The 13105-nt window shown below is 53.8% G+C and overlaps 3 protein-coding genes across 3 annotated transcripts; 1 reads left to right on the top strand and 2 right to left on the bottom strand.

Moving 5' to 3' along the window:
- Nucleotides 1-101: 101 nt before the first annotated feature.
- CLUP02_05476 (glycoprotease) lies at nucleotides 102-1718 on the bottom strand (the record flags this gene model as incomplete). Its single annotated transcript, XM_049284483.1, has 1 exon — nucleotides 102-1718. One exon carries the CDS (start codon nucleotides 1716-1718, stop codon nucleotides 102-104), a length of 1617 nt encoding a protein of 538 aa, XP_049141626.1.
- A 642-nt stretch (nucleotides 1719-2360) lies between these two features.
- On the bottom strand, nucleotides 2361-5447 carry CLUP02_05475 (uncharacterized protein; the record flags this gene model as incomplete). The annotated part of the gene is made up of 1 exon (XM_049284482.1): nucleotides 2361-5447. The coding sequence occupies one exon, from the start codon at nucleotides 5445-5447 to the stop codon at nucleotides 2361-2363; it is 3087 nt and encodes a 1028-aa protein (XP_049141625.1).
- A 2818-nt stretch (nucleotides 5448-8265) lies between these two features.
- Nucleotides 8266-11043, top strand: CLUP02_05474 (galactosyl transferase GMA12/MNN10 family protein; the record flags this gene model as incomplete). Its single annotated transcript, XM_049284481.1, has 8 exons — nucleotides 8266-8277; nucleotides 8335-8594; nucleotides 8678-9137; nucleotides 9189-9360; nucleotides 9409-9489; nucleotides 9550-9993; nucleotides 10046-10328; nucleotides 10380-11043. The coding sequence occupies 8 exons, from the start codon at nucleotides 8266-8268 to the stop codon at nucleotides 11041-11043; spliced, it is 2376 nt and encodes a 791-aa protein (XP_049141624.1).
- Nucleotides 11044-13105: the final 2062 nt, after the last annotated feature.

The following is a 13105-nucleotide window of genomic DNA, read 5'->3' as shown; positions in this document are numbered from 1 at the left end:
TGTAACTTGTACACTAGATTATGATACAAGTTCATTCTCACGCTTCTTCTACATTGTTATTACATGTGATTCTATAACCAAAAAAGGGGTATCATAAGGTTTTAATGTTCTCTTCTTCTCCATCCAGGGACACCCAGGATGCCACCCTCTTCGCTGGACGGGTCAATCGACCACTTGCGCTCAGGATGTACGGAAAGTGAACTCTCCCAGCCAGCTTCGTACATTTCCATGCCGGTCCATGCAATCATGGCCGCATTGTCCGTACACAACGCTGGCGGGGGCGCCGTGATCTCCACATGCTCGAATCCGCGGACGTCGAGCATCTTCCGTAGCACGTGCATGAGGAAGCGATTGCTTGCGACACCGCCGCTCACGACGAGTGTTTTCAGTGCATCTTTCAATTCCGGCTCGGCGGCAAGAGCGAGGAAGATGCGAGTTGCCAGGTGCTCGAATAGGAGGCGCATGGTGGCGCGGGCGAGGATCCGTCGTTCGTCGAGAGACATGGAGCCGCCTCTTGAGGTGGCGATTTTGCGGACTTCGCTGCCTAGGCCATTGAACTCGTAGGATAAGGCGCGGGAGGCGGAGAGGGGAGGGTGGAGGGTCCAGGAGTAGGGTGGGGGAGCGGTGTACGGCGCGATTTCGTCGACGCGGCGGAGGGGAGGGGTGTATTCGTAGTCGTGACCGTGCTGGCTTCTAGGATCTGATGATGATAGAGAGGAGGGGACAAAGGAGTCGGGAAAGGCGAAGCGTTCGAGGAGGGCGCCGTACATGACGTCTCCGTGGGATGCTAGCATGTCCGGCGGGAGGATGTGGCGCGCTGCCTTGTCGAGGGCGTCGCCGACGGCGATGTTGGAGGAGGAGGCGAGGATGCGGTGAGATGTGAGGGAGCGGGAGTGGACGAGCTGGGTGTGGCCGCCGGAGACTAGGAGGGTGAGGAAGGGGTATTCTGGTTTTATAGTAGCGGTGACATCGACTGTTGGAGAGGAGGAGGCGGTGGTGGATGAGGACGCTGTAGATGTCGTCGGATCATGGCGGGCGAGCGCGGAGACGAGGCGAGGGGTCAGGGCGTGGGCTTGCATGTGGTTCACGGCCAGGAGGGGCACCTGCCAGGCTGTTGCGAGGCCTTTTGCCGTCGAGAGCCCGGAGGCGAGGTTCGCGGACATGCCGGGGCCGCGGGTCACCGTCACGAAGTCGGGTTTCTGGCGCCGAGTGCCGGCGACTGTGAGCGTGTTGTTGCTTGATAGCCCTAGCTCTCCTGCGAGAAAGCGACCTCCCCCTTTCCCGTCTTCTCGTATCAACTTGCTGTCATCGTGATTCCGAGCTTCTTCCTCGGAGGCAGCTGGGGGCAGAGAGGAGAGGGCTTCGGCGACGAGTGGCGCGAGCGATGCGTCGTGGGAGCGTAGGGCGACGGGCGGGTAGACGCCGCCGTAGGCCGTGCTATCGGATGTGATTTTGCGGTGAAAGTGGAGGGTCGCGCGACCCAGGGGACCGGGGTCTTTGGAGAGGAGGGCGACGCAGGTATCGTCGCACGATGTTTCGATTGCGAGGGTTAGGAGAGTTCGGCACTGGTGCTGGCGCTGGAGCTGGTTTTGCTGTCGAAAGGGTGTCGGCCGCACATGCGCTGCCGGGGCTATTGCTGCGTTACCGTTGACGGTTCGATGGAGGTGAAGAGACGGAGCGCGCCATCTTTGGAAAATCGTGAGGGAAGGGCAGCGCATTGAGGGAGCATGGTGTGGATATAGGTGTCGGGAAGTGCTTCGCGAGAGGAAGGCTACAATGCGACGATGAGAAGTTCGGGAAGCTCTTATCTTATCACATGTAATCTTATCGGTTGTCTTCACCGAGGGCTCACCGACTTACACGCTTCCCAAACCAAGCTGCAACGCCTGGTGTATTCCCCAGCCCGTCAGACAATCTTCTTTATTCTACTGAGGGAGCTGAGCCTTTAGATGGCATTCAATTACTACGAAACCAAGAGAATCCCAATGAAATTTTCTCCTTCTTTTCCGCCGTTGCTGTGGCTGGAGTTGGTGAAGGCCGCCCCTTGCCGTGGAAGACTAGGGACGTATCGCGCACGAAAATTCCCTTCTTTAGCGAATCTACTTACACATGTACTTATGCTTGCGATTAAAGAATCTTGGAGAGTTCATTGATTAAGATTTTGTGCAGATTCTAGCTGCCATGCATTTTTGAAATCCTTTTCCTCCTGTTTACCAACCATGCAATCGTAGTAATGCTAATAATGCTGATGTCATCCCTGTTTCCAACTCCAAGATCCTGTTCGAGTTCATATACAAGTCGGCCCTTATATCCTGGCCGACGTTCAACTATCATGAATGTCTGTAAAGTTTTCCTCATCTTTAGTTACCACTATCCCTCCTGGCAATAAAATTGACCCACTCGCAGCGGCAGCCGCCGGTACCACCATCGAAACCGCCGAAAGAAGCATTCTTATCCTTTCGAGGGTTCACAGTCGTTCCACCAAAGCCGATATCATTAGGGAGAAGCTTCGGTGTACTCGTATCGATGCCCTGGCGATCATTCACGGGCCAGTGCCACACGAACTTCTCGCCCGACTCTCCGCCGTGGGTGTCCGTCTTGATCGTGACGGGGTAAGGCATGGTGCCGGGGGTGGTGAGGAGCTGCGTGGTGTTCGCCGAGCGGGTCCAGACCTGGACGAGGAAACGCGTCTGAGACCACGTCACAAGGAACTTGGCCTCGCTTCTGCGGGATCCGCCGTCTTTGTCGAGCGGCACATTGCTCTCGCCCTCAGTCCCGTTGAGGGTAGTGACGGACTTGAGGTAGATGGTGCGCTTGAAGTAGGTGTAGAAACCGTAGTGCTCAGTCGGGAGGCCGCGATCATAAAGCCGTACGGGCTGCTGGACAGCATGAGGGAAGAGCTGTGCGGGGGCTCCAGTGCCATCTGCCTCGAGATCTGGAGCCGGTAGTCTGATGCCAAAGTCATCAGTAGAGTTCCCCGAACTCTGACGCTTGCCCAGAGCGTTGGGGCCGACGGTTTCACTGGCGGACTTGAGGATACTGAGATAGAACGGAGTCGGTTCGCCAGCTTTCTCGCTGGAGACAATGCCGTCGGTTGTGTTTCCGAGGAAGTACATTTCCTCAAAGGAAGGAGGGGCTGGGTTGGGTGTGAAAACTGGGTTCTGTCTTTTGATGAGTGCCCCTGCCCTAGCTATGATGCCGCCGAGGTTCAAATAGCGCTTCCCAGAGGTAGATCCGGGCCGAGGGGGTTCACCATTTGGCACATTCCAGAGATTGCGCGTGTTGTTATCCCACTGGATCTGCATGGTGAAAGTCGGCTGGTTGGGACGGTTGGGAGCCACAGATTCCTGTTCTTCCTTGGGAAGTGCGCAGCTCCAAACAGTCGAAGGGCTACTGCAGCCGGTGACTGCGGCGGTGTTGTCCGGGCCAACAACTGAGAGAACCCCGGTTGGCATCGGAGGGAAGTTTGTGAGGTTGAGAAAGATGCTGTCAACTGGTGCAGAGGCGTGGTTTCGCGGGATGAGGGTAACGCAAAGAACGATGATGAGAATGCTGAGGAAAAGACTAGCTCCGCATATGCCAAGGCAAACGCGTCTTCTCTTTCGACCTTCACGACCGCTGCGACCATAGCATCCATTCGCCGGAATGCACCCACGGCCTTGCCAGAAGCCTCCAGCTTTGCGAGCTGCAATTTCTTCCTTTTCGTGGCGACGACGCTGTCGTTCAACGCGATGACCGTTCCCTTCTGCTGCAAGGAAGTGTTCCGGCGGCACAAACGTGCCAGCGAATCGTTCTGGAAGGCGGCCTTGCTGCCCAGGAGCAGGGCTGTTGCCTCTTGGCGCTGGTGTCAAGGGTATGTCGGTCATGTTGATGCCGCCTTGGGAACTCATTGTTCCGTTGATGGCTGGCGAGATTGGTCCCGGAGACGGGGGATAAAGTGCCTGCAAAGGGTGGCCCGCAGGGAAGACAGCTCGGTACCGCACGGCCTTCTGCTGAGGAGGAGGAGAGTATGGGGGCGGCTGCTCTGAAGGAGCTGGGCTGGGTTCGGCAAGCTGAGTTTTCTCTGACCGGGGCTGAAGTCGTGGAGTAGCTGATCGAGAAGACGACGCGGGTGAAGGATCCCGTCTGTCCATGAGTGGTGATGGGGTCCTTCTCGGAGTAGGAACTCTGACTATCGGCGCCTCTATATTGCGTGGTGATGGCCTTGGAGATGCTGGAAGGCCTGGTCGCTGAACAATAACTTGTTGAACTTCTTGTGGCTTGAATACCGTAGGCTGCAAGGCTTTTGTTTCCGAGACCAAGACCCCGGCGCCCTTTTCACTCCACCAGTCCTCATGCGCTGATGATTTGACTGGCTGTGATTCACTCTTCTGGGGTGGGACAATAGGGCTCTTCCTCTCTAGAAAGGGTGTCGTGATATGATCCCACCAACCACGAGTCTGCGTTGCCGCGCTGTCTGGGCTCTTTGATGCCTCCTTGGCCTTTGTTGGCTTTGGTCGGTTCGAGGCCGTCCCATCCTCCTCAAACAAGGTGCATGGGCTGCCTCCATCATCGTCCTCATCATCCCTATTCTTGAGGACCACGCTGACTACTCTTTCCTGTTGCTTGTAGGTAGAAGGCACTGCAGGAACAGGAGGAGCGTCGTGGGCAACACCAATACCAACACCAAGACCAGTTGCTTGAGAATAAATGCTGGAAGTGCGGTGCGGTGACTGGAAAGGGGAGGTGGTATCTGGTGTGTCTGGGCTCCACACAGATCTCTGTTGTGAGGGAGTCAATGGAGTGACAGTGTCTGCTTTACCCGTCGTGGTAGGCTTGTTGGTATATTTCGGCGGCAGATCATGCGGTGTCTCAATGATGGCTGTTTGGGGGCTGATTTCTCTGTCGGCCATCTCTGACGGCAATGCGATGCCAATGACAATCGGGCGGTCGTTTGGGGATAGGTCCTGCTCCAGGGGGCTGCGGCCAGCGCTTTGAGGAGACTTTGCGTTTGGGTCCGACTTCTTCATCTTCAGCCAGTTCCAATTGCCGACTGACGCGGAGTTAGGTGACCCCTCAAGGGCCCTCAGTGCTGCTGCATCGACAAACTTGGGCTGCTGGAGATCAGGAAGCCGGGTTGGTTGAGCCTGTTGCTGCTGTCGCAACGTTGCCATGTCTGTAACCACCTTGATCCCTGCTTTGGCGTTCTGCGCCTTTTGCCGCTGGCGGGACTTGAGACGCCTCAGCTTCTGGACTGAATACCGTGGCTGTGAATATCTCGTCGAAACCGGTTTGTTTGGTCTCAGGGGACTGGGAGCGGCCGTCTTGTCCATGATGAGCTCTTGGTCATCGTCCATGATTGGGGTGACCACATCTTCATCTTCCCACTCCTCCCAGTCTTCCCTCTCGATATCATGCCGGTGATCGTATGGCTGCCGTTGAGGCACGGTGGGCCCGTTGGAGGACATGTTGATGTAGGAAGTCCGAGACTTCAGAACACAACTTTGGAGGGACAATGCGTGTAGATCGACTCCGAAGTGATAAACTGATTCGATGAGGATGCAAAGATTTCGAGCCTCTCAAGAAAATTCTGAATGAGAAAGAATGAACGAATCACTGAAAGGCTTCTCTGGTCGAGGTGGTGTCAAGCTGGAACAAAGGCGTGACTTTGAAAGAGATGCTGGTGGATATTTTCGGGAAGGAAGCAAAGAGGGAAAGAGCGGCAGGTCCAAAGAAAGTGCTACAATGATTGACAACGAACTCTCCCACATGGAATACTCGGCTGTGAGTCGTGGATAGGCGCACAATGAACAACAAAAGGGAAACCGGATAGCCACCCACCGAGATTCGTTCAACTACGTCTGAAAACACGAAACAAGCAGGAGGGCAATGGCGCGGCAGGAGCAGGTAGCTTCATTATATGACTAGGGCCGAATCACCACGCGGCGGCTTTGAGTTCATGGGTCACGGCCAGGCCTCGCGATGTTTGGCTGGACGATGCAGTTCGCAGTATGAGGTAGGCGCCCAGTTGGACATCTCGAGCTTCTGATTGGCCGTGGTGCCGCTGGCCAGCTCTCGGGCCTGCACAGGCAACCGCAACGCTGGCCATTCATTTGGCCGCGGTTACATGGAGGGCAGGACGGCTCTGCGGGATGTAGCGGCATGCAGGACATCCATGAACAGAGTGTTGGCTCATCTCGCGTAGCCGAATCATATCATTCAGTGAACCACGATGAGCCAAATGACTGTGTGTGGTTTGAGTGAGTGAGTTTGGGGAAGTTGTGGTAGGTGTGGGTGGCTTGAACAAGGTGTGGCTGAAGACTCATACCTACGCCACTCTGGTCTTATTAATAGATTTCCCGCCAGTTACAACCTGTGTAGTTAGATTCACCTTTCACCGAGTCCGTACGCCTGCCGCCGTTAAAGGATCATCTTCCGCACCTAACCTTGCCGAAGAAGTGGAGACCCGAGACAATTGTATGCCGCTGCCCGGGCCGGGTTTTGTCAACTCCAAAGCTGAATTGCTCACTTTCTAGCTGATATCTCAAAGTTGAGAACAAGTCAGTGACTGGCTGGCTAGCCATGTCGAAACGTTCCAGCTAGCCCGTTTTTCGTTGTGTGTCGAATGTGAGTCTCGCACTATACGCGCTACATTCCGATCTTGTCAAATTGGAATGCTCATACAGGACGTCATAGCAAAATATGCCACACCTGCCAAAGCACTCAAGGTATTGTCGAGTCCTCCACGAGCCAGCAACGCGTCGGAATGCAGTAAAGCATCGGCATCGGAAGCGATCGAGTCAAGAACTCGGGTATCACGCCTCGCCGGCTGGAACGTCTTCCCGATGCCACGACGTATGCCATTGGTGGGCAGAGGTACAGGTTTTCCTTCCAGCCCGTCATCCTATCTTACAAGTTACGTGTCTGCACGCCAGCCGTCACCCCTCATTTACCATAGCTGTGGGATTTGGTTTTTGTCATGGCTGTGGGATGGAATTACAGGGCCATACAAATCCGGTCTCAGGTCCTGAGCAGGTGGACGATGAGCATTGATTGGGTGAGTGGCTGTGCGGCTAGCTGCCTCGCAATGGACGAGGGAGGGCTCGGGCTTTCTGAATCGAAAACCTTGCCGTTCCAAAGAGCAGGGCGAAAGAGGAGCATTAACATCTTGGGATCATGTATGATTCATACAGTTTTCGTCATCGGCGTGCAACGCCAGTATATGAATGAACTTTGGCGCGGTTGTTTCGGCAGGAGTATTCGTACAAGACGCTGGCTGTGGAGTTGGCATCTTTGCTGTAATGCTGGCGTCACCGAAACACCGCTGTTAATTTAAAAACTGGTCTGGACTTGAGGCGGAAGACGAGAGACAGCTCCACTCGATCTTGAACGCAATCTCCAATCGGGAGGATCAAACATGGCAAGCATCATGTGGTCTAGAATTGTTATACCGCAGCTTGTCGCTCGAAAGTCTGGTTCCGGGGCGGAAACCATTAGATGTAACATCGTGCAATTCTTGCCAATTAGCAAGACGCGCCTCAAGGGCTGAATGACAGGTAGGTACACCACTTGATGCCATGCTGAGCAGCGTCACTCGACATCCACTAGCATCTCATTTCAGCACATGCGAGATTAGTCTGTGTAAGGTATTCAAGGGCCGCATTGAAATGCGTTAAAGTTCATGTCTTGGCTAGAGAGCGTTTTTTGTCACCTCCTTACCTCAGCAAGCTATTCGGTATCCCTGACGATTGCGACAGGTTCGTGAATGCCCTAGATTGTATTCTTTTCCTCCCTTGGCTCAATCTGTACATGTATCAGGTGAACTCAATTCAGGATGATTTATTCATAAACTTTTCTTTTCTTTTCTTCTTTCTTTTTTTTTGGGCAGATAACATCCATGATTATGACATCGTTCTCATCACGATATTCAGACGATTGATATGTCAATTGCTGCTAATCCGGGGTTATTGAGAGGAGAGAGTTTGAGGAGGCTTCGAGCCTATTACTTTAAACAACCAGTCTCAAAGTACACTTGACCTGTCTCACTGCTGCGGCATGAACGTTGTCGCCGTGTGCAAGCTACCCGAGTCAATGCAGGGCCCATGATTTAATGTCAGCGGACCGCTAGAAGCCCTGAAACCTTGGCATCCTGGCACCCAGCAAAGACGTTCCATCTGAAAAAAGATTAGACGCACCAGATTTCTGCATCTATACTGGACTACGGGCGAGAAGGGGTTAGCAATACAAAATTAAGTGCCCTTTTTTAGAAGAGAGACTGACGGCGGGATGGACTGGACGGTGGCCAACCGGGATGGACGGCCTCCCTTCAGGTATTATTGCCCAGCTTGAGCCCAGCCCATTCCCTTTGCAGATACGAGACGATCAAAGGAGGGAAATCAACAAATAGTCGCACAAAAGGGAAACGGCCCTTTCTTGAATCTTACGAATCAAACATTCCCCTCTGCCAATATCTTACTCATATTTGCCTGTGAGATTCGGAATTCCATTGTCGGCCTCCACAGCTTCTGCTTCATTTGGTCCAGTTGTCATCCGTCAGCAATCATCCCTGCCCCCCAACTAGGTACCTTCACGTACTGTGGTAATCCTGTCTCCGCGTGCTCTTCCCCTCCCTTTCCACCCCACGCCAGTGGCAGCAGGCGGTCAATTCCCGGTCTCTCTTTCCTGCTGCAGCCACCAGCGCCGCGAAGGAACACCCTCGCGAAAAAAGAAAAAAAAGTGACCCAGCCGGAAGACGACTCTCCTCCACTTCGCCCTCCTCCCTAACACTTTTCTATCTGTCTGTCTACTCCGTACACCTGTCCCCGTCGCATCGACACTACTACGGGAGAAGCACCACCGAACCGAGCCACCAATTCCTAACACCTAGGCTCTGGCTGTCTGCCGTCCATAATCCTCCGAGCTTCTACCTTACCAACCAGGTCCTGTATCGACCTGCCCTGCCCACGCAGCAAAACACCTTCCCCTGGCTGGGTTACCTGTACAGCCTCACCCTGAATTCCACGAACCACCAGAAGCCATTCTGCCTATTCCGAAGAGAGAGAGGGGACCCCCTTTTTCGGATACATCGACCCCCTTCCCCAACACCTTTAGCGAATACTTCTTCTTGGCTATCGCGTTGTAACCAGACGGCTCGTAAAGTGCCATCTGGTCACAACCCTCGATAATCTTTCATCCTGGATCAATCACAGCAATTCGCCGCCTCTTCGTCCTTCAGCGATCGCAGGCCAGCACGTTCACATCATCGACGCCGCTCCTCTGCATCTGGCGGTCTTGCAGTCAACGTTGACGGCCCAGGCGACCGTGGCTCTCCCCAATTCCTGGGAGTCCACGGCCAGCAGCCTGGTCTTGCGCCAATTCCAGGTACGTCTTGTCCTGCATCATCCTCCCGTCCTTTTCCTCAACTCCTAGTCCGGCCCGTGGTACACCTATTCGCATATGTCTACGTCTTCCAACCCCCCGTATACCGACATGCCACCGATGTGAATACGGGTTGGACAATCGAATGACGGGACCCGCTTGCTGACAGCTCGTGTTCTTTTATCGCTGCAGGCACCCCCAACACCGCAATGTCGCTCTCGCGCAGTCCCTCGCCTATACCTGGAGGCGGTTGGGCCAGCCCTGGCCTGACCATCAACACCAGCGGTCGATCGAGTCCGAGTAGAGGCTTCTCAGCATCCAACGGCGCTTCCACCCCTTGGGAGAGCAAGATGAGGACCGTTGGTATGAACGGATACCCGTCCTTTTCTACCCAGAACCAAGGCTTCTTCACACGACACATGCGCCGGATATCAAGCAGCCTACCGCGGTTCAACAACCAGAGTCCATATGTCGAGAAGGAGAAGGACAAACTGGGGCGAGGATCATGGGCGGCACAGAAGGTTCCCCTCGTGGGAAGGATACGGAACATTTTCGCGCGCATGGGCAGGAAGATGAAGCTGCGCCTGCTGATCCTGCTCCTCTTCACACTCGCGATGACCATCTTCTACAACACTCGTACGTTCCTCCTCTTGACTCGAGTCTCCTTTCCTCGCTAACCATCTCGCAGCTCTCGTCTACCACTGGCGAAGACACTTTGGTGGAGGCCAAAAGTATGTCATTATCTTGGCCGCCAATATCGGAGGAGGTGTCATGGAGTGGAAGGGGGCCCGTGAATGGGCTATTGAGCGAGACAGTGTACGGAACAAGAAGAAGTACGCCAACCGATGGGGATATGATCTTGAGATCGTAGACATGAGCACCAAGAAGCGATATGCACACGAATGGCGCGAGAGCTGGGAGAAGGTCGACTTTGTGCGCTCCGCCTTCCGCAAGTATCCAAAGGCTGAATGGTATGTCGCAGCGCTCAATTCTCAGCGTGATTGAACTAATAATGGGTTCAGGGTTTGGTGGCTCGACTTGAATACCTACGTCATGGAACTATCTTATCCCTTACAGAACCATATCTTCAACGACATAAGCAAACACGTCTACCGCGACATCAACGAGTACAACCCTCTGAACATTAGCCACCCTTTCACCGATCCTTACCTGGACGAGGAGTCCCGAAGCCCGATTGGCGATGGAAAGGCTGAATCGGTCAACCTGATCCTCTCCCAGGACTGCTCTGGTTTCAACCTCGGCTCCTTCTTCGTAAAGAGAGGCAATTGGGCTGATCGCATGCTGGATGTCTGGTGGGATCCCGTCGCCTACGAGCAGAAGCACATGGAATGGGAACACAAGGAGCAGGACGCTCTGGAGCAGCTCTACAAAACGCAGCCCTGGATCCGCAAACACACGGCCTTCCTCCCTCAGCGCATGATCAACGCTTTTCCGCCAGGCGCTTGCTCCGAGAACGGGAACGACACTCGTATCCACTACGACCAGAAGGACCGAGACTTCCTCGTCAACATGGCCGGCTGCGAATGGGGTCGCGATTGCTGGGGTGAGATGTACAACTACCGCGAGCTCAGCTATTATCTGAACCGCAATCCGTGGGAACGTTTCAAGGAGGATCTCATTGCTGTCATCTGGGAGAAGATCACCGGCCAAAAGGTCAAGCTCTGAGACGGCTGACGATCCACCAAGACACGGCCCTGATACGTCTTTGCGCATCACCGTTGGGCCATCTAATAACGGCTGGTCAACCGTGTTTCACTTCCAACGTCCTGTTTATCAATGGGAATTACCTATCTTGCATACTACACATATACGCATGCGAAGCCCGGGAGCTTGGGGAACCTGACGTCTACACCCCTCATGAGCGGTATGAAAAAAAAACAAGAAGCAGAACCCGTTCACAGCAGCGGTTTCGCGGACCAAGGGATAACATTTCGAAAACGAAGGGCGTTCATTGTTGAAGGCGGTTAGGAATATTCGGAGGAGACTTTTCTCTCATGTTGAGATGTATAAAAATTCGGGGTGCTGTTCTTGTTTTCCGGCCCCTGAATCTTTTGTTCGTGCTACATTAGACGTTGTACGCCATGGTACTTGCAGAATATGCGTGGAAGTATATGAGGAGCAGGGCCGCCTGAAAGAATTTCTGGCATGAAGAGCCTCCGCCAGCTCCTTAGGAAGCTCCATGACAGGTAGCTTGCATATGGGTGGCGTGATGAATCTATGCCTTGTCTACCTTACGACTTGTACGTGTCTCTTCTACCTATTACATAGCCGATGGTGACTTTCTTGCATGACGATCGACTGTTGTGATGAATGCTTCCTTGGGCTTGGAGATTTATTACCGATATGGTCTGACATTGGTGCCGGACACAATGGTAGCCTTATCGAGGGGGAGCATTGAAAACAAACAAGCTTATCAATGCCGCCCCTGAGGAGAGGTACCGGGGATGGGCTAGGTGGCGATGGCAGGCTGTTCCTTGCACGAGGATGGGGATTAACGGCCAGGATTAGTTAAGAGGGAGCAGATATTCCGCCTCTCTCAAAGTACTGGCTGGCAACGAGTACTTTGTTCGCAATCTTCTTTTGCCAAATCCTAGTGTGTGTCTAAGGAAGAAGCTCGATTCAAAATCGAGTGAGAGAACGATTGAAATTCGGGGAGGAAGTCAAGCTGTGAAAGGAACACACTTTTGCTGGGCCATCGCGAGCATGGATCGTTGCCACCGGACTCTGACCACCGTATTAGCAAGATGGCAAACAAGAACACGACAACTTGATTCCACGGCAAGTTATGAAGCGGAGCGCTTGCGCCATTTCCAACATGCGTTGTGAACAACACCGGGACTTTCAAGATGTGGGAACAGGTACATGTCGATTTGGACTCAAGAGATAATAAGCATTGTGGCAGCCGCAAAGTGGCTCGCCAGCGACGTTTCCTTCGGCACTGAGACTTTGTCGAGGCGTGTCGGGGGGCGGCTAACGGGTGGCGCGGCGGTGATGCGGGTGCCCCGGTTCCACTCCGGGAGCGACTCTTTGCCGCCGGGACGTGATCAGTCTACAAAGGATGGAAGGTTCCCTTTCGCCTCTTATCAGGTACCTTACCTTAAGTGGCGGCAGTCTGAGTATCAATTTTTTTTTGTTGCATTGTTTTTTCTGCGGAAGAATTGCTGCTTCGGTACGTGCTTTGAGATAGCCCACTGGAAGAACCAAGAGCATGAAGCAACGATCAAAAAGAAACCAAAGAGCAGATGGTGACTCTGAGGATTGACACGTATCAATCCGTCTCCATGACTGACTGACTCCTTTGCCAACTTATTGGGTTACCCGCAATCGCGCCGTCCTTTTCGTCTTGATTCGAGCAGATGGCGGCAGCAGTCAGAGCTCGGCACTTACGAACACAGGGGCTCCGTCCAGGGCTTCTGGGGACGGGGAGATGTGGACTTTGCGAGTTCCGAATATATTGATCTGCCCGCGCCGGCTGTTCGGGATGGCGACAGCTTGTTTTCTTCGGGGCGATCGTCGCGTCCCCTGCTTCTAGAACCCCTGGAAATGTGGAGGGAGGGCCCTCGAAGGGGTACTGGTACTCTGGAGCTTTGGGATATTTTTTTTTCGGCCTCAGCAATCATTCATTTTTCCCTATCCCGACACTGATCGCATTGCTTGCATGAAAATTGCGTCTGTAGCTTCGTACTTATCCCAACATTGCGGTCGCAAATCCCATGGCTGTGAGAGA

This window comes from Colletotrichum lupini, chromosome 3, assembly GCF_023278565.1.
Source record: "Colletotrichum lupini chromosome 3, complete sequence".
In the NCBI taxonomy this organism is placed as follows: Eukaryota; Fungi; Ascomycota; class Sordariomycetes; order Glomerellales; family Glomerellaceae; genus Colletotrichum; species Colletotrichum lupini.
The sequence above is the reverse complement of the archived record's forward strand: the minus strand, read 5'-3'. Positions and strand labels throughout refer to the sequence as shown.